The 20,858-nt window shown below is 43.7% G+C and overlaps 2 protein-coding genes and 1 long non-coding RNA gene across 8 annotated transcripts in view; 1 reads left to right on the top strand and 2 right to left on the bottom strand.

The window, feature by feature from the left end:
• The window catches only part of LOC120899514 (protein spitz-like), a 109,581-nt gene that overhangs the window by 43,367 nt on the left and 45,356 nt on the right, over window positions 1–20,858 (top strand). The gene's annotated exons all lie outside the window — the stretch shown is intronic.
• On the bottom strand, window positions 4,327–5,522 carry LOC120899515. Its single transcript, XR_005739065.1, has 2 exons — window positions 4,599–5,522; window positions 4,327–4,535 (listed from the first exon to the last, which is right to left on the bottom strand). It is a non-coding gene; the product is annotated as an uncharacterized LOC120899515 (long non-coding RNA).
• On the bottom strand, window positions 11,686–17,089 carry LOC120899513. Its single transcript, XM_040305459.1, has 3 exons — window positions 15,948–17,089; window positions 15,820–15,879; window positions 11,686–12,966 (listed from the first exon to the last, which is right to left on the bottom strand). The coding sequence occupies exons 1-2, from the start codon at window positions 16,900–16,902 to the stop codon at window positions 15,857–15,859; spliced, it is 978 nt and encodes a 325-aa protein (XP_040161393.1). The 5' UTR covers window positions 16,903–17,089; the 3' UTR covers window positions 11,686–12,966; window positions 15,820–15,856.

The raw sequence follows: 20,858 nt of genomic DNA, 5'->3' as shown, positions 1-20,858 counted from the left end.
CAAAAAAAATTTTATCCCGAAATTTGTTCTAAACTGCCCATTGTGCAATCTGGAGAAAAAGAACAGAACGCGGAACACAGGTTCAGGATAACCTGCCACGATTACTTGCTCACTTTATATATGGATAACTTGAAAGTATCCATTGAATATTGTTTAATGTCTTTTATGTACAGTAATCACACATTTTCAATTCAAACAAAGTTAAACAATAGTTTATTGAATGAGTAAAACTAATCTCTCTCTATTGTGTAAAACTGATTGTTTTTGAGTAAGTATCCCAAGTGCCACAAATCCACTAAACGACCACTAAACGGCTTCTAAACGACTCAAGCACTCTACCTAAACGGAATATAGAAAGACTTCGTTTAGCAGACGGCAAACGACTCATGCATTCTAAAAATAGCAAAAAAGCTGGTGGCGCTATCTGTTGGTCGGATACCCCAATCAGCTGAGCTTCATCGCTTGGAGGAGAGCTTTCTCATTTCCTCTGTACTGTTGTATGGTTTCGCATTGAAGTTATGCATCGCTAGAACTAGAACGGCGATACGATTGTTTAAATACTAAACTCCAACGAATACCATCTGCACTGGAGCAAGTGAGATTTGAGTAATGGTCGTTGGTGTTGATACCCATGTATCTGACCACACGACCATTCATATAGATTTTTGCTCAGAAAGTTATAAGGCTATATAGGTCATGATAAGCAGAGTGGCCAGATTGTTTTTGCGGTTTTCGGTAGGCGCATCAAAATTTTATCGGTAGTTTTCGGTAGGAGTTTAAGATTTTTCGGTAGTTTTCGGTAGGCTTTGAAGTGTTGAGCGGGGGGGGGGGGGGGGGGGGTTGCTGGAGATGGAAGCTAATCTGTGGATCAAGTGGAAACAAAAATATTGATTTCGTCAGACGCCGCATCCGATTTTTTCTGTCAAACTAAATGTGTGGTTTTATGTAGGAACAATCTCAACTTAATTTTTCATAATCGTTATATTATTAAAATAATTCAAATAATCGCAATATTATACGAAAAAGCGTTTGACAGCACGTGCGATAAAATCGCATGCGACGGAGCACAGACACGGGCCTAAGACAAAACACCACACATTTAGTTTGACAGATAAAATCGGATGCGGCGTCCGACGAAATCAAATTTTTTTGATTCCGTCGTACGACGAAATCGCACGTCCGACGTTATCTGTCAAATTCCATATAAAATTTTGACAGGCCTTCCGATAAAATCGCATCCGATGGAGCACAGACACGGGCCTTAGTTGTCTCTGTTGAACTTCTGGTTTTAGTTGCTAGTGATTTCCATATAGAGTTTTATACATAAAGTGATTTGGAAAATGGTTATATGATTTTTTGGTTAGTATTACGAAAAAATCTGCGATTTTCGGTAGGATACATGGAAAAGCGGTAGTTTTAGGGCTGTCATCTGTGAATCGGTAGGCATATCAAAAATCGGTAGGAATACAGATAAATCGGTATTTCTGGTCACTCTGATGATAAGATGAAACTTGTCGAAACACATTGCAAGAAAAGGATAGCAATATAATGATGACTTGTAATACGCCATCTATTGATCAAACCAATGAAGCTGTGGAGCTTTCTTTTTTTTTTCTATGGATATTCAATTTTCCAGTCGATTAAGCTTGATCTGTGGCGCTTGGGATAATATACTTATATAAAAACGGTAAACTTAAGTAACTCGATACATAGTGCATTTTTAATTAAAATTTAAGACACTTTGTAGGATTTAATTTTAAATAAAATTAAATATAAATAGCATCTAATAACATCGGTCTATAACAAATACAAGTTAATCTTTATCTTGACCGGTTGGCCATAAAAAAAAAATTTTTAATTATATCAACAGGATTACTCCTGACTAATGCTAAAACTGAACTATGTCTAACTGATTCTAAACTTCGACTGACTAAACCTATCAAGCTAATATGCTAACTAGATCGCTGGTTGCTGGTTGCATCGGTCCGTTCTCACGATCGGTCTACGTGTCGCATTTCGCGTGTCGCGTGTCGCCGTTGTCTGCTCGTGGCCGGTGTAGAAGCGATGGAAGACCTTTGTACAGCGTGGATTTGAAATTATATTTATTTTAATTGATTCAAAATTATTCACACTTTTTTACAATTTGGGTCTTCGCACTTTGATTAATAAATCGCTTCTGTTGCGCATGCCCTTATTTGGTCAAGATTTCTCGTGCGCTCTGCCGATTCCCGATCCTCGACCGTTGACCTGGCGCACGAACCCTGACCGCTTAGAACGATTCCCACCGGTCACCAGCACTCAGAGATCCGCTGAGATTGAAGCTGGCTTTGAAGCTGAGTTGGCGAAATTATTCAACCGATCCGTCGGGTCCCGAAGCCGAAGCAAACCCGAAGCAAAACCCGAACGGGGTTCGGCACGACCCTTCGTTAAAATAGCCCCCTCCCCCTTTTTTGCCAGGATTTCTTTCTAAAATGATACAGTGCGGACCATTATATCAACATGATTCGATTTATTGAATATCGAACCAACATAGAATGCAAAAAAAAAACACAACACATGCACAATAATCACTGCACTTAATTCTAAATTAACGCACATATTAAAAAAAAACACTTTTTACACTCGCACAAAGAAAAATTAAAATCAGCACAGCACTTTCTGCTCCACATCGCTGTCGCGCCTAGTTCTTCTCGCTGCACTGTACGGGCCACCATCTCCAACACCACGACACTGCCACAGGTTTTGTTGTCTCCGTTCGCCGTGAAACAAACACATGAAATGGAAGAAAAATGATATGAATTAGAAGGGGGGATGTTGGTTGATAATTTTAATCACTTTTACTTACCTCAAATTAAACAAAACTCCATTTTTTACGGGGTTTATTCGCTGACAACCAAGAGCTGAAACACCACACAAGCACCAACCTCACTGGACTGAAAGTAAAGCCTACTGCGTGAATGTGTGTATGCGCTTCTGCGAAGCTAACCGCGCCGTACTGCGTGTGTAGCCAAGTGCGTGTGTGTGTGTATTTGCACCACTGGACACAGAACACAAATCTCACCGCACAGCAGAGCGTGTGTCGCCAAGTGTATGCATGTGTGTATTTGCACCACTGAATTCTGAACGTCCACCACACAGCGTGTATCGCCAAGTGCGTGGCTGTGTGTAGTATCACCGTGGACTGCAGAAAACTACCTGCACTAGAACAGAGCGCTGGTGTGGCCAAATGTGTGCATGTGTGTACTTGCTCCACTTAAAGCCGGTATCGCACCAGATTTCGGGTGTAGCCTTGTGCGTGTGTGTGTGTTATTGTCACAGCCAGTGTTGTTAACTGTTGACATTTTTCATGACAGTCACCGTAAACAGCCGGTCAAAATAATTTTTGGCTGATGACATTCAATGCTTCCACGACACGACTGTCATTAAACGAAATTCATTCGTGTCGCTACCGTCAGGGCTGATCCAATGACATGAAATGTAAACAATGTAGTCTGAATGTCATTTGACATTTTTGAACAACACAAATTGATACGATCGGAGGATTATGAAGTATATCGTCGCTGAATATGGGGATTCTAGTGAAATAGCAAAAACTAGTGAAACGAAGGCCTTTGCACCGCACGCTCTGTTGTAGTTTGACATGAATACGGCCGTTTGCAATACGACACAGTTCACGATTCATACAGATTGGCGAATGTCAAATGAATGTATCTTGAAAATGTCTTCATGTCAAATGACATTTTTTGACGGGAATGTCAAATGACAGAGAGAGATGGGAATGGGAAGCTTCAAATCGAATGAATGTTTACAATTTTATGTCGATGAACGTCACCGTTCGCAACACTGGTCACAGCACACTCGTTCGTCATTTTTTTTCGTTTTTTCGCTTGAGCCACTCGATTTCGTTCTTCGCTGATTTTGGCAGCGCACGAAGGGGGTTCGGTTTCAACTTCCAACAACAACAACCACACGAGGAGGCTCGGGGACACTCATCAGGGGAAAATCGCTCAAATTAGAGCGAGAGACAGATAGAAAAAGTGAAAGGTCAATATAAAATCTTCGGCTTTTGACCGTTGGGCACCCAACAGTCAAAAGCCGAAGATTTTATATTGACCTTCGTATTAGTATTAGTATAAATTATTTTCCTTGCCCCATTTATGAATTAATTTAAAGGAATAAACATTAATCTGAGTAAAATTTCAAAAGTCACTTTAAGCGAAAAACTTTTTCCAAATGTAAACCTCGAATTTTACTAATTTGAACTAAACGTTGAACTTATAAAAGGCACAAAATCGGAAGGCAGAAGAATTAACAGAAGGCTGAAGGTGTTGTCAGTACAACGATCCGTAAACGAATGATCTTTATTTTGACATTCAGATTATCGCACAGTTGTCACGGTGATGGTCATATTCCGATCCGGCATATTGGGCACTATGGTCTTATCAGGGGTCAAATCTCCAGGATATTACAGCTCGGCTATCCTGACAAACAAATTGACCTCAATTTGAGCGGCTTTACTGTAGAAATCTGCAATACTTATTGAACAGAGCTGGCATGAGAATAACTCACATACTTTCAATCACAACTGCTTTTCTGACCAACATCTCCTCCGGAAGTCTTGCTGAAGTTTACGGAAGTTACAGCCAAGCATGAGGACGATGCTGATATCGAAAGGTGTTGATCCGGAATGATGTCGTCATGTGATGCGTGCGGTTGAATCAATCTCATAGTGGGTGTAAGTACTGCTGCCGCTGATCGGCATCTCCTCCTGAAGTCTTGCTGACGTTTACAGAAGTTACAGCCAAGCATAAGGACAATGTCGATCAGGATGAACCTGAATACTGAACGACACCACGATGATTGTTGTTCAACAGCTCAGCATGCTACAACTGGTGCCACAGCACTCGAACATGACGCGGCGGTAGAGGGTGGTAGCGGGGTCAATCCATTAAGTGGCGGAAGGCAATACACACGATGAATCGGAGGCGATGACAACACGGCGTGCGGTGCACATGCAATAACAGAAGTGATGCGCGAAGCTTTTCCAGTATTCCAAGTATGAGCGATGATAAAAGAATAGCCAGCGGCTGTATTCATACTAAATGGCGGTGTCGTCATTGTCGTGCAAGATGAACAAGATGGCGGCCACACTAAATGCAAGGCTGGTGTCTTTGGGGTTGCAGGGATCGATATCGTTGTGGCTGGTGAATCTGGCGTAATCTGGTCTAGCCATGAGGCAAATCGTTGCCTAAACATCGAATTGGCTGCCTATACCGGCAAGCACACACAGAAGCTTCTCGTTTTTGCGCATTGCAATGGCAGATGGTAGCGTCATCTCACACACAAACAAACAAACTCTTCGATACACAATCTTGTGCCGTGCTGGATTGGACAGCAAAGCAGGTGCAGGCGATAAGACGTATCCCACTTCTGAGATGTAAAACCTCGAATTTTACCAATTTGAATTAAACGTTCAAGTTATAACAAAGGCACAAAATCGCAAAGTAGAAGAATAAACAGAAGGCTGAAGGTGTTGTCAGTACAACGATCCGTAAACGAATAATCTTTATTTTTGACATTCGGATTATCGCACAGTTGTCGCGGTGATGGTCATATTCCGATCCGGCACTATGGTCTAATTAGGGGTCAAATCTCCAGGGTACTACAGCTCGGCCATCCTAACCAACAAATTGACCTCAATTTATGTGTAAATATATTAGTAATTCAAATTTCGTTAACGGTTTCATACGGCTCACTCCATTTCTTCAACTTGTTTGATTCTAATATGCCATCATATGGCATCTGAGTTATTGGACAGCCCTCAATGTCCCTAATGACATAGCGATCGTTAGGCAATACCTTATGGACTATGTACGGACCTTTATATTTAGGAATCAACTTCTTATTCTGCTGAGTGTTGCTATCAATGTTCCGCATTACTACATAATCTCCAACTTCATATTTAGCTGCTGGTTTATGATTTTTACGAAAATATGCCTCATTGGTAAGCTGAGATTTAATTATATTTGCCGATGCTTCAGCCCGAATGTCGCTTAAATCATTTAGTGTACTTCCACGACGCTCGTCTAAAAACTCCGTTAGTTCATCAATTAAATGACCCCGTTGTTCAATACCAAACAGGAGAACTGAGGGTGAAAACTTCGTACTGGCGTGCTTTGAATTATTCAACGCATATTCAGCATCCAGTAAATGCAAATTCCAATCATCGTGATCATAAGAGTCCGAAAGTTTGCTGAGGATGGGTCGAAGTACGCGGTTTACCCTTTCGACTTGTCCGTTTGCTTGTGGTGAACCAGTAGCGTTGAGTACATGCTGTACCTCATTTGATCTAAGGAAATTTTCGAACTGGTTGGACGTGAAGCAGGTACCTCGGTCACTAATTATCCGTTTGGGTCGGCTGTAATAGGAAATGTATTGTTTGAGAGCATTGCATACTTCCTGACTTCCAGTGGAACGAGTCGCGTATAGCTTAGTAAATTTCGTAAATGAGTCTATCACAACTAATATATACTTCTTTTTGGATTTCGTAAGAGGTAGTGGTCCCAGGTGATCAATGTGAAGTGTGTCAAAAGGTTGGGGAGCTTTCGGTATACTGTGGATGTTCTGATTATTAGTTCTAGTGGGAGCTGAATATATGATACATTTCAAACAATTCTTGATGAAAGACTCAACTCTATTCCGCATAGAAGGAAACCAATAATGACAGCTAATTTTTGAAATTGTTTTGTCAACCGATAAGTGACCTATTTTCTCATGTGTGTGGCGGATGATATTATCTACCATCTCGCGGGGGACATAAAACTGAAGCTCTTTTGAGGGTGACTCATGATATACGAAACCATCTTGCAAAACATATCCAGGTAAATTTTCCAGTTCTAGTTGGGACCTAATGCTTTCAATAGTAGGATCACGAGATTGGGCTAGCTGTAGTTGGAAATCAATATCAAGTTCACTTATAGCACCAATTGCTTCAGTCCGGCTCAGAGCATCCACGTGGGCCATAGAGGAACCTGAGCGATGCTGAATAGTATAGTCATAATTCTCGAGGAATAGGGACCACCGGGCAATCTTCGCAGAAGTGTTACGATTTTTCAGCGTTTGTACAAGAGAATTGCAATCCGTGATTATCTTTAAGGGTAATCCATGGACGTACGAGTGGAACCTTTTCAACGCATATATTACGGATAGAGTTTCCAACTCGTAGCTATGAAGTTTTGATTCTTCTTTAGAGGTGGTTTTAGAAAAATATGCTATTGGGTGAAGTTTCCCATCATTCTGTTTTTGGAATAAGACTGCACCAAAACCGAATGAGCTCGCGTCGCAATGCAGCTCCGTCTCATATTTGGGATTAAATATAGCCAAGACAGGAGACTGGACGAAGGGTTTGAAATGCTTGGATGCAGGAATTATCAAAATCAAATGGCACATCTTTCTGAAGAAGATTTGTAAGAGGTTTAGCTATATGAGAAAATGATGGAACGAACCTACGGAAGTAAGAAAAGAGCCCTAAACATCTTCTTAACTGTTTGACATTAGTAGGCATAGGAAAGTTATATATTGATGTAAGGTGTTTTCCACTAGGTCGTATACCAGAGGCACAGGCTTCGTATCCAAGATATTCCAAATTAGTGTGGGCAAATTTGCATTTATCAATGCGCAGTTCAAGTCCATTTTGTTTAAGTTTCTCGAGAACAGAACTCAACGTCTCAAGATGAGAGTGAAAGTCATTAGAAGCTATTATGATGTCGTCCAAGTAGACAACTAATTTCTCGGAATCTATAAATTCGCGTAATATTGAATTTATGAATCTCTGAAATTCCGCGGGGGCATTTTTAAGCCCAAAAGGCATCTTTAAATATTCATATTGCCCATCAGGTGTTACGAAGGAGGTGTACTTAATTCAGCTTTCATCCATCTTTACCTGATGGAAACCGCTTTTTAAATCAAGCAAACTAAATACACTTTTACCACTCAGGTGTTCGAGGCATGTCTCAATTAACGGTAATGGAAAATTATCCCTTACTGTTATTTTATTCAGGGGCCTGTAATCGACGCACATACGCACTTCACCACTTTTTTTTCTAACTAGCACAAGGGGAGAAGCGTATGGGGAATTACTTGGTTGAATGACTTTATCATTTAACAATTGATTTACTATCTGTCGCACTTGATTCCTCTCCCCATAGGAAAGTCTACGTGGCTTTGCATAAATAGGGGTATCATGAACGAGATTAATTTTCATGGAATACTGAGGATATTCTATATTCTCAATAGGATAGTTAGTGTAGCAATGATCAAATGCGGACAAAATGGCAACAGACTCTTTAGGCGAAAGTTGCTTCCCGATATCTAATTCAAGGGGGCTGTCAAATATCTCCGACACACAAATGTGGCTAAAAGGATCACCTACATCAAGGGACTTAACAGGTTTTGGTATCTTTTCGAAATCTGAATTACCCTCCGGTTCGCGAGCATAATGTGCGGGAATCATACTTGGGTAGTGTGTAAGAAAGATTCTAAATTTTCCTAAAAGGTCACGACCTATTATGAATGGCCAAGGCATACTTCTAGCAGGTAAAATGATAAGCGAGTGTGTCACACTAATATTACGAATTATGATCCTGCACTCCACTCGACTTAACGTCGTGAGCATAGTATTTCCTAATCCTCGGTACCCAGAAGGGGTAGGTTGATGCGGAAAGTTACCTGGTACTACATTGTCTGCTATTAGACTTACAGGGCTGCCTGTATCAAAAAGTGATCGTAAAAACGTTTGTTCGCTCCATGTATGTTGGATATTGAAACTAACACATACCGTTTCAATTTCGCTAAGCAGTATTTGGTCCGCAGTTTCCTCATCGAATCCATGGGAACCCAGATGGTGCACCGCAGCAGTCGTAACGGGCTGGAAGTTTCGGCACTCTCGATGTGTATGTCCCATTTGGTGGCATTTAAAACAAGATCCCTTGGGGCGGCGTGGCATTGGGCAAGCGCTTTGATAATGGCCGAATTGAGAACAGTTAAAGCATCTGGCCGGTTCATTATTGTTGTTCTGCGCCCATTGACGCGAGGGGCCAGTGCTGCGGGGTGGAGCTGGGGGTTTAGTGCGTAACGGTGCTGGTGTAGGAGTCACGCCACGAGTTTGACGAAAAGTTTCGTATTTTTTCAGCAGGGTTTTAAGGTGCTCGAGCGATTTTGCAGCGAAACGTATGGATGACGTATTAATAGGATCATCAATTCCGTCAATTATAATATTGACCAAGTCTTCCTCTGGAATGACGGTGCCCGCTATTTGCTGCATTTCCAACACATACCTTGTGATGCTTTCATGTTGCGAGAGATGTCGTGCCCTTAGTTTTTTAAACACGGTGGCGACATCTCTCGCAACGTGTCGGTGAGCAGGCGGCGCATACAGAAAAATTTCAGCTGGTCGTTTAGTGTGTACAAGCTACATACTTGTTCAAATTCTCGAAACCAGTGCTCCACCCCTACTCCTCCTCTTTCACCACTAAATTTTCCTATGAAGTCTTCAAAGTTGGGTACATACACTGGCAGCACTGTAGGTAGCGGCAAAGGGAGCGGTGGTGACGATGTTAAAGATGGCGGCACTGGCTGCGCTGTAGGTAAAGGCAGCGGTGGTGGTGATGATGATGATGGTAGCGAAGTCGAAGCGATGTTAGATGACTTCAGCATAGCGATTTTCTGACGAAGTTCGAGCACTTGCAGCTCCTTCTGCAGTGTTTCTAATTCCGTCTCTAACCCGCCAGAATTAGCTGTCTTGACAATTTCTTGCTCGTCATTCATTTGCTTTATCGCCAAATCCCCAGTATCAATACTTTCATGCGTTACTTCGGGCGCAAGCTTTTGTTCGGCTACAACGTGACTTCTAGGAAATAGCTCCTCGTACAACATGCGGATTTGAGCAATCGTAGCGATTGGAGGCACCGGCACTTTCGCGTTCTCCAGCGCACACAACATATCTTCTTTAGACGGCATGGCACAATCCCACTTCTGAGATGTAAACCTCGAATTTTACTAATTTGAACTAAACGTTGAACTTATAAAAGGCACAAAATCGGAAGGCAGAAGAATTAACAGAAGGCTGAAGGTGTTGTCAGTACAACGATCCGTAAACGAATGATCTTTATTTTGACATTCAGATTATCGCACAGTTGTCACGGTGATGGTCATATTCCGATCCGGCATATTGGGCACTATGGTCTTATCAGGGGTCAAATCTCCAGGATATTACACAAATGTGTTTTGAAATTCTGAATCGATCTTGTAAAGACGGTTTTTTCATACAATGCGTACTTTTTAAGATATTTGGAAAATTACGGTTCATAGGGTGCGCGGATGATATACTAGCAATGCTATTCCAATGAAATGCTATTCCGCTCTATCAAATTTTCAGCTGAGCGATTTTGTCTGTTTACGTTAGAACCGCTCCATTATTATTGCGCCTTTTACGTCCTCACGCGCGAATTCACAAATAGTTAAAGTGTTAGGCCCGCTTGTGATGAACAGTAGATCCACCTACTACCATGTTTCAATTCTCTGATTAAATCGCACGTAATAAATAAATCGAATATCTCTCCTTCCAATTTCAATTAAAAACACATAACCACTGCACATAAGGTAGGAAGATAGATGAAAGGAGGAGGAGGAGGAGGAGGGGCTATAAAAACGTACGTAAATAAAGGGGGCAGGGCGCGCGTGTGAGCGAGAACGCGGCAGCATACGAGAGAATTTTTTCTTTCTCTTTTGTAGCATTTCGGCTAAACACCCGAGTTTAACTTCGGTAGGAACTGCCTATCAAAGTTGATACACCTTCGGTAGAGAACTTCTATCGAAGTTATATCGAAGCAAATTTACTTCGAAAGAGCTCGGCTTGGTTGGTTGCCCAACAGACAAAGCCGAAGTCGCTCGAAGGAAATAAGGTTCGAGATGGGTTCGAGGGAGCTTATCGCTCGAACCCTTGCTCGACTTCGAGCGGAAGCGATGGCTCGAACCTTTCTTCGTGCAAAAAGCCGAAATTAGTTCGGGTTTCGAATGGGAAAGAAGCAAAACAACACACGCACACACACTGTGCAGTTTGATTTTGGGGCGTTCCTTTTTTTCGCGTTCGCCTTGGGGGGGCAAGGGCCAGGTGGGGTGAACGGCGGGTTAAGCCTGGAGCCGCTTGTGCTTTGTGGAATCCTCTTTGCTGCCTGTTTGCCTGTGAACTGATGGAGAGTTATTTTTGTATATGGATTAAAGGGTACTTACCGCCGGGTCTTGATCCAGCGTTTGTGATGGGAGAAATGTTTGAAACCAGCCGGTCAAACAATTTAACCATTTATTACATCGCGCTTGGCGAGATTATTAATGAAATAAGAATGGATCTTTTCCATTGTTTGAATTTTGTTTAGTATCATAGGCGCAATGAACAGATACCCGCTTACTGCTGAACATTTCAAATATGTGTGTTCGAAGAAAGCAACAGGTTTTTGATAAATATCTTTTAAACTATTCATCGTATCCAAAAACGATCTTCGAGAGCTAGATTCAGCAACTCAAAATATACTTAGAAAAAGTTTTTCATATTTTTGTTTTTTTTTTTCATTACGGGTTCAGAAACTTTTTTTTAAATCGATAATATAATCATTCTTAGCAATGCGGCTTTTTAGCACCGTTCCTATGAAAATATTATCTATAGAAACTTTCACGTGTATTTTAATGAAATATTTGAAAAGTGGTGTGCCTCGTAGTACTGTCGTCAACTCGTCCGACTTAACAACATGCCCGTCATGGGTTCAATCCCCAAAAATAGACCGTGCCGCCATACGTAGGATTGACTATCCTGCTATGGTGGGAAATCAATTAGTCACTGAAAGCCAAGCCCAAAAGTGGTACAGGCAGGCCTTGACCGACAACGGTTGTTGAGCCAAAGAAGAAGAAGAAGATTTGAAAAGTGGGGAAAAATTTAGAAAATGGTGAAAACAATAACATAGTAAGCAAATATTGCAAAGAACATACAGTTTTTCATAATCATGAGCATGAATCGCGCGAAAAAATAGCACACCCTTCCCTCAGCAGCGTTGGTATTGGACTGATAACACCATGGGGAATTGTTCGGGTCTCTCAACTGAACGAGAAAACCCCGCTGCTTCCCATCTTCATCCATACATTCGCTCCGCGCACACACACATCTACACGCGCTGTGTTTGCAGCTGTAAAACTTGATGCAGAATGCATGCTTTCTCGCTCTGGCACAGAGTAAAAGGTTCGAGCGACTTCGGCTTTGTTTGGTGGGAGATAGAAAAAACGAAAGGTCAATATAAAATCTTCGGCTTTTGACCGTTGGGTTGTTCTCTCTCTCTCTCTCCCGATCGTCTATCCTGCTCGCGTTTTATAGCAGTGGTGATCGATTGCGCTCAGATCGATAAACGCACCTCTGTTTGTCCCAACCTTTGTATTGTTTATATTTTGGCGTGTCAACATTCCCCCCACGTGAATCCATGCGGTTTGGATTCACCAGTTGATAAAGACGCGACAATCAACCTACTGTGTTTTGCCGTTCCCACTATCAGCCTTTGCATCATCAATTTCTTCCTCTCTATCAACTTCTTCATCGATCCTCGCTAGTTTTACGACCGGGCGTTTAAAAATTTTCCCGTGCGCTGTTCTCACCATCGCCTGCCTGACTCTACCGTCACAACCAGGAAACACTTTTTCTACAACAGCTCGTGGCCATTCCTTTCGAGCTCCTTCCGTCACGAAGACCAACGCGCCCACTTTCAACTGTTCGCCTTCTTTTTGCCACTTGGCTCGCCCATGAAGAGTCGGGACGTATTCTTTGAGCCATCTGTCCCAAGAGTTCTGTAGATCGGCAATAGCTGTTCCTTAGAGCTTCCGCCGGGTGTGGTACAATGGTTACCATCTCCTTTCTTCCTACCGACGATCCTAAAAGGAAATGGTTTGGTGTTAATGCTTCCGAGTCGGAGAGCGTTTGTGGCATGTATGTGAGGGGGCGCGAATTAATCAGGCTCTCTGAGTCTGCAAGAACTGTGAGTAGAATTTCGTCATTTAATTTTCCCCTATCGTCAAACGCATTCAATGCTTCTTTGACACTCCTCACCATTCACTCGCATAGTCCACCCATGTGCGGTGCTGAAGGTGGATTGAATCGCCACGTAGTGTGTGCGTCGGTAAAGGTATCGGCTAAGGAGTACTTATTGTCTGCTATTTGTTTTTGTAGCTCGTTGTCGGCGCTAGAAATTCGTGCCGTTATCGGAAAATATTTCGGTAGGAGGACCCCTTCGACTCACAAACCGACGAATTGCCATGATGCACGCTACTGTAGACAAGTTGTGTGCGACTTCTAGATGCAATGCTCGTGTAACGAGGCAAGTAAACACAGCTACGTACCGTTTTTCTCGCCGTCTTGCGTTGACCACCTCTATTGGCCCCAGGTAGTCGATGCCTACTGCACTAAACGGACGAATGTGGGAGGTAAGTCTCGCTTCTGGGAGTGGTACCATTCTAGGTATGCTCGGCTGACATTTTCTTATTTTGCACCGTTGACAGTTTTTCATTGTCCTGGAGACACACGAACGCAGGTGTTGTATGTAGTACCGCTGCCTAATCTCATTCACAACCGTTTCGCTATTTGCATGCCCGAACCTGCGGTGATAATCGTTAATGATCAGTTCCGTCACGGCGTGATTTTTCGGGAGTATGATCGGATAACGTGCGTTGAGATCTATCTGCTTTGCTTTGCATGTTCGGCTATTCACGCGTAGAACTCCGTGTGCGTCTTTAAAAGGCGTAAGCGAGAACAGGGGATTTTTTTCTCCAGTTCGGTTGCGGCATCCTGTTTTAGGTCTGGCCGGCTGATCTCTAGCTTTTGCATTTCCGCATGATATGCGTCTTCTTGAGTAAGCTTCCATATCACTATCTCAGCCTTCTCAAACTCTTCGGAGCTCAGGGGTAAGTTTTCGTACGAAACAGATTTTAGAATGTGAGCTTGCTGTTTTTTAGTGGCCTTTAACGTTAACACCGGAAGACCTGCACGTTTTCGTCTACAATTTGATATAAACCGGTACAGAATCGCTACTGTCCGCACAACCACGCTCCATTTAGAAAATCGTTCAGGTTTTAGGCTAAAACTCTCTATTTCTGTGTGCATCATTACATGTCCGCGACGCTCTTCAGTTGTGTTATCGATAGGTTTCTGTGGTGGCCAAGCCTTTTCTGGTTTGTGCAAGAACGATGGTCCAAGTAACCACATTCCGTTTGGCTGAATGTCTGTTTCTTTGCACCATTTTGTTAAGCAGTCTTCACGAAAGGCCGGATTTTCTTTCGTGGGAACATGCCTCCAGTTGTGCAGTTCGATTAGCGTCAGTATTTCACCAACTCGGCAAGCTACAAATTGTTTAAACTCCCGCGTGGGAGAACGGATCCAGGACAAGACAACTTCAGAGTCTGTATGTATGAATTTGTGACGAATATGTAACTCCAAATTTTCGCTCACTGCTTGCATTAGTTTTGCCTCTAGCAATGCTGCTTCGAGCTCCATGCGCGGTATAGACAAATGTTTTAATGGTGCTACACGACTTCTTGCCATCACCAAACAGCAATAATCTCGCTAGCCGTTGCCATGCGGAGGTAGGCTGCACATCCATACCCAAGTTCACTCGCATCGGTGAACACATGAAGCTGAATGCTATTGTAGTCAACCACCGATGCTTTCGAGAAGTACCATCGAGGAATTTCCAGCTTTTCGATACCTGGTAGTAGGTTAACCCATCGTTGCCATTTAAGATGTTCTGAGTCGCTCAACTCAGCATCCCAGTCCAGTCCGGACCGCCATACGTCTTGCATTAGGATTCGGCCATGGATCAGTGCTGGGGCTAGAAGGCCTAGAGGATCGAATAAGCTCATCACAATGCGCAGTACAATTCGCTTTGTCGGCCTCTTTTCACCTACCGCATAAGGTTTCAGAGCATCTTGCCATTTTGCAGCAAATCTTATTACGTCGGTTGGCGTGTCCCAGGTGTAACCCAGAACTCTCGGAAATTGTTCTTTTGTTCCAGTTCTATCGCCTTGTGTTGGATTTTGTTAGCTTTTTCCAAACCTACAAGGGCTGTTGACTCGTTACTCATCCAATTGCGCATATTAAAACCGGTTTTGCTATGTATAAGGTGGACTTGTCGTGCTCTTGCATTTGCTTCTTCCACGGTGTCGCAGCTATCAAAGTAATCATCCATGTAGGTTTTCTGCTTGATTGCAGCAGCAGCTTCTGGGTACGTCTCTTTGTATTGGTCGGCATTCAAGTGCATAACGTACTGAGCAGAACACGGTGAGCAAGTTGCGCCAAACGTAGCGACATCCATTATGTATGTTTTGGGACTTTCGCTCGGATCGAATCGAAAAAGAAATCATTGAGAGTGTGTGTCGGGCTTTTTTATCCGTATTTGGTGGAACATTTTTCAATATCACCTACAAAGGCGACACGTCTCTGTCTGAATTTGCACAACACTCCAGGAAGCTGAACTAGTAGGTCTGGGCCTTTCAGCAGCTTTGAATTCAGAGATACCCCGTTTACTGGCCAACGACGTTTATTGGTAAGTACCATGCCCGACCAGGAGGGGCTTCAAGCACCTCCTCGTTAGATGCTTCATGCGCAAATCCCTTCTCTACGTACATTCTAATCTGATTATGAACTTCTTCTTTTAGGGGTAAATCTTTTTCCAGCTTACGTTCTAATGCCAATAGACGTTTGTTAGCCATAGGAAGGCTATCTGGGAAACATACCTCATCTTCTGCCCACAATAAGCCGGTAGTGAAACGCTCAGCATGTCGTTCGGTTGTAGTCTGTAGAAGATTATTGGCACGGTTTACTTCTACTGGAATATTGACACTGAAGGAAGAAATGTCCGTACCTTCGATTGTGAAATACTTGCGTAGCATTTCATGAGTCGTCTGATCAGCATTTACATTGCTGCTTTCGGCTGAGCTATCTTCCGCAACTGCTGCGATGTTCTGCACGATGTTCACTTCAAGTAGCCCTTGTCGGTCCATGCTGTTCGGATGTTGCACAGTTTCATCTACACTCGATACTCTTTCGTGACGGTTGACCGGGAATGGCGTTGCTGCTGTCGATCCGTCAATGCTTTTTGGAATCGACCAGCCTAGTAGACTTCGCACAGCAATTGGTTGACCTTTCTCGCCTGATCGCACTTCCAGTGGCTTCATCAGCAACACGTCTTGCAGTCCAATCAGCAGTTGAGGTACCGCGTTACGATACTGTATCGCTGGAAGTTCCTGGAAGTAATTCAAATTCAATATCAGTGAAGTGGCAATTGACTGAGTCGGTAAACTTAGCTGATTTATAGTGTGAGCGGCCGCTATAGAGTAGCGCCGCTCACCGCCCCTGGCCGATATCTCCAGCTGCACACGTTGCGATGATTCCTCTCTCCTGCAGTAATTGCCAGTCCAGCACAGCTCTAGAGGATCACGAACACCTTCAAGTCCTAACTGTTGGGCTAACGACGTTTCCACCAGTGTCAGAGAAGATCCTTCATCCAAGAAAGCATACGTGTCGATACTGCGTTGGCCATGATAAACAGTCACCGGAACTATTCGAAATAGCGTCGTCGTCGATTTCTCTACGTGAGCATTACACTGCGCACTTGACGTGGAAGCGGATGGTTCTTGATGGAGCAGTGTATGATGCCGAATACCGCATCCCACCACTCTACAGACGAACGTAGATTTGCATTTTCTCGTTCCATGACTGCCCAGGCAATTCGCGCAAAGTTGCAAACTACGGACTGTAGCATGACGATCTGTAACCGTCATGGCTCTGAAGACCCCACATTGACGGACGCGATGCATTGGATCTTCACATACATAGCACTTCACACTCGTTCGCGATGTTGTAGCTTGCGCATGATGAGAATTTTGGCCGTTCGTGTTTATTCTACTTGCGGATTCAACCGCATTAGACACGTGCAGGAAGGAGTGACCTCGAATGTTTCTTGGTGGCGCACGAAGAGCTTCTACATTAGCAGGCACTGTTAATTCACAACAGTCTTCATTTAGCTCTTCCATGAAAGCGCAAAATTCCTTAAGCGTTGGTTTAACGAAGTTCCTTTTGAATCGCACCCACTCCAAGGCTCTGTTGGCCGGCAGTTTTCTTACCAGTTCTTCCAGCAGTTCCGGATTAGAGAAATGATCTTCCATTTCGTTGGCCGTCAAGTGATCGCATAACTTTTGGACCGCTATACCAAAGGAAATCAATTGGTCCAAGCGCTCTGGTTTCGGGTTCTCGATTTGCCGTGCCTGCTCGATCAATTCTTTTACTAAAAGTCCTGGTCGTCCATACAACTGCTTCAGCAACTTCATGACCTGAGGAGCTGCATCTGGAGAGGTGAACTTGAATTCCACCACTTCTCTTGCTGGTCCGGTAAGCGCTTCTTCAAGCCGGATGATGTTTTCGACCGAAGTAAAACCACACGCCTCGGTTGCCCGATTGTAGTAGCTATAGAACACAGGCCACTGTTTTATCGAACCGGAAAACACTGGTAGCTTTCTACTCCACAATCGCCTCGCACTCTCACGTTCTTCCGCGGTACTTGTGCAGGGGTTAGGAAGTACTTTTCGCTCATGGTCACTGGTTAACCAATCAACGACTTGTGATGTTTCACTAACCACTTCTCTTGCTAACACTGCCATCCTCTATCTGTTGCTTCATCGCTTCGTAATCCGAATTCAATTTCGCGATGCTTTTACTCATTTCAGTTTGAAGCGCTTCGACTTCCAACCTTCGCTCTTTAGCTAAACGTTCTAGCTTCAGTGTCGTCGCCACAGAGCTTTTGCTTCTGCGAGAAACGTGCGATTTAATATCCTTTTGGTTGGGGTTTATTTTGCATCGAGAGCTAAAACCTTCGATCAGACTGGACGCCATTCTGTTCTTTTCCACATGCGCCGTATTTGTCGGCGCAGTACCCGTTTTCGCTCCTAACGCTTCGCTGAGCCATAACTATGTCCGGAGTTGCGACTAAGAACACTTTTGATGAGGCTAACTTTTGGACCGCTGGTTTCTGCTGCGAAGGTACTTCTACGGGTTTCTCTAAAGGGTTTTGGCCATCCTGAGATTGGGCCTTCCCACGAGTAGCCCTACTAGGTTTGCCACTCATCTCGTGGCCTTTCACCTTGGCTGCCTCGTCCTTTTCCCCGCTTTCACACCGTTCACACACCCACTTCACGTACTTCACCTCCTTGGAAACACCAGCGCAATCGAAGTGCCACCACTTAGAGCACGCGTCACATAGCACCATATCCGATACCGCGTTTTCGCGGTCACAACCGACACAGTCGAACTTTGGCTTCGGCATTTTTCTGCGTTGAACACTTTCACGAACTTTTAATTTGGTTGATATTAAAAGAAAAACTTTTAAATTGTAAAAAAGCTTGTGGAAGCGATAACAAGACCTTTGTACAGCGTGGATTTGAAATTATATTTATTTTAATTGATTCAAAATTATTCACACTTTTTTACAATTTGGGTCTTCGCACTTTGATTAATAAATCGCTTCTGTTGCGCATGCCCTTATTTGGTCAAGATTTCTCGTGCGCTCTGCCGATTCCCGATCCTCGACCGTTGACCTGGCGCACGAACCCTGACCGCTTAGAACGATTGTTCTCTCTCTCTCTCGCCCGATCGTCTATCCTGCTCGCGTTTTTTAGCAGTGGTGATCGATTGCGCTCAGATCAATAAACGCACCTCTGTTTGTCCCAACCTTTGTATTGTTTATATTTTGGCGTGTCAACAGAATCCGTTTATAGCGGGAACGTACGGCGCTCACAAGAAATTTTAGTGGTAGCAACAGTTTTCTTGTGCTCGGTCTTATAACGCCGCGGTAAATAACTGTAGCAACCATCTAGTACGTTGGGAAAATGAGTGTCGGGACGTACGCCACCCCTACGAACGGATTGAATAATACCACCCATAATGTTAAGCTGTCTCCGTAGGGTTGCAATTATACTGTACGGTGCACTACCGGAGTGTCCGATTGCCCGGTAATGCACTTTGTCTGTAAGAATAGGGTTATGCCACGGTCCAATAAACGGTGTTCTAAGTTATTGCGGAAGGCTAAACATGTCATTATTATTATTATTATTTATTTATTAATCTTCAACGGGCCCTATGGCCTAATTAAGATGTAACAGTTCATTAAAAAAAAAACATAACAAAACATGATTTGCAGCGCAATTCACTGCGGCCATGGCAAAAGCCGGAGACGTTCCTTGAAGCACTGAGTTGAGATGTCGAAGTCGAAGCAATCCGAGACAGTGTTGAAGACAGCCGACATGCGGAACATAGGGTCAGACCGACCAGCGCTGGAACGGGGTTGAGCGAGCCGTAGAGTTTCTCTAGACCTAAGTGTTCGGGATGGTGCATATATATCGACTCGATGCAACAAAGGCGATGAGTCGATAGAGCCATTTAGCAATCCAGCGATGAAAGAACACTGTGCATTGCGTCTTCTAACCGAAAGAGGTTCAAGGCCTAGAAGACGGCACCGCGCAGCATACGGAGGAAGATTATTGCGATCCTGCCAGGGAAGTAGGCGTAGGGCATATCGCGTGAGTTTACGTTGAATCGCCTCAAGTCGAGCAATTGAAGAAGCGGTAGTTGGGCTCCAGACTACGCAAGAATATTCCAGAACCGAAAGAACGATACAGTTGTAGACAGCTTTGATGCACATGGGGTTGCGGAATTCATTAGTTGTCCGGATAACCACGCCAAGTAATTGATTTCCTCTAGCTACAACGTCATCAATATGCTGTTTAAAGTTCAAACTAGAGTCAAGCAGAACGCCCAGGTCTTTGGCATGATTTTTTCGATTAATTGCAGTGCCGTCTATGAAGTAGGTACCAGTGACTGGGCTCCTGCATCGACTTAAAGACACACAGTAGCATTTTTCGATGCAGATAGTCAGTCCATTACGCTTGCACCACGAACAGAAAAATTCGATGCAGTCTTGCAGCAATGTACAATCACTTGTGTTGTGAATAGGCGCAAAAATTTTTGCATCGTCGGCAAACAGACTGATACTGTCGGGAGGTAGAGCGAGGGTAACATCGTTGATGAACAATATGAAGAGAAGCGGGCCAATATTGCTTGTGGCACACCCGAGCTGCTGACTATTTCTTTGGACATGTGCTTATCAATTTTCACGATGTATGTGCGATTAATTAGGTAAGACTTAAGCCACTGTACGAGCGAGCTGGGAAATCCTAGCTTATCGAGTTTAGCGAGAAGAATTGCGTGCGGAAGAGAGTCGAATGCTGCTTTCAGATCTGTATAAATTGCATCGACTTGAGCTCCGGCATCAATTTGACTAGTGCAATAGGTTACAAATTCAACCAGGTTCGTGGTAGTCGACTTTTTTGGCACGAATCCATGTTGATACGGGCTTAGGTAGCTGCGGCATGCATGTAGCAGATTTTTGTATATCACTAGTTCGAACACCTTGGCAATGGCACACAAAGATGAAATACCCCGGTAGTTGATGGCATCTGTCCTGTCGCCCTTTTTGTAAATAGGAACCATCCAAGATTTCCTCCATGTTTTGGGGGAATTCCATTGGCTAGCGATGCAATAAACAATTTTGCAAGGATAGGTGCTACTGTCGTTTGACAGCGTTTCAGCACGGTAGAAGGGATTCCGTCGGGTCCAGGAGCGAAAGAAGGCTTTAGTTGCGTTAGGGCTGATAAAACGATCTCACTGTCGATGAAAGGAGTGCTCATGTTAATTGCGCCAGCCGGAGTGTTGACGAAAGCAG

This window comes from Anopheles arabiensis, chromosome 3, assembly GCF_016920715.1.
Source record: "Anopheles arabiensis isolate DONGOLA chromosome 3, AaraD3, whole genome shotgun sequence".
NCBI lineage: Eukaryota > Metazoa > Arthropoda > Insecta > Diptera > Culicidae > Anopheles > Anopheles arabiensis.
The sequence above is the reverse complement of the archived record's forward strand: the minus strand, read 5'-3'. Positions and strand labels throughout refer to the sequence as shown.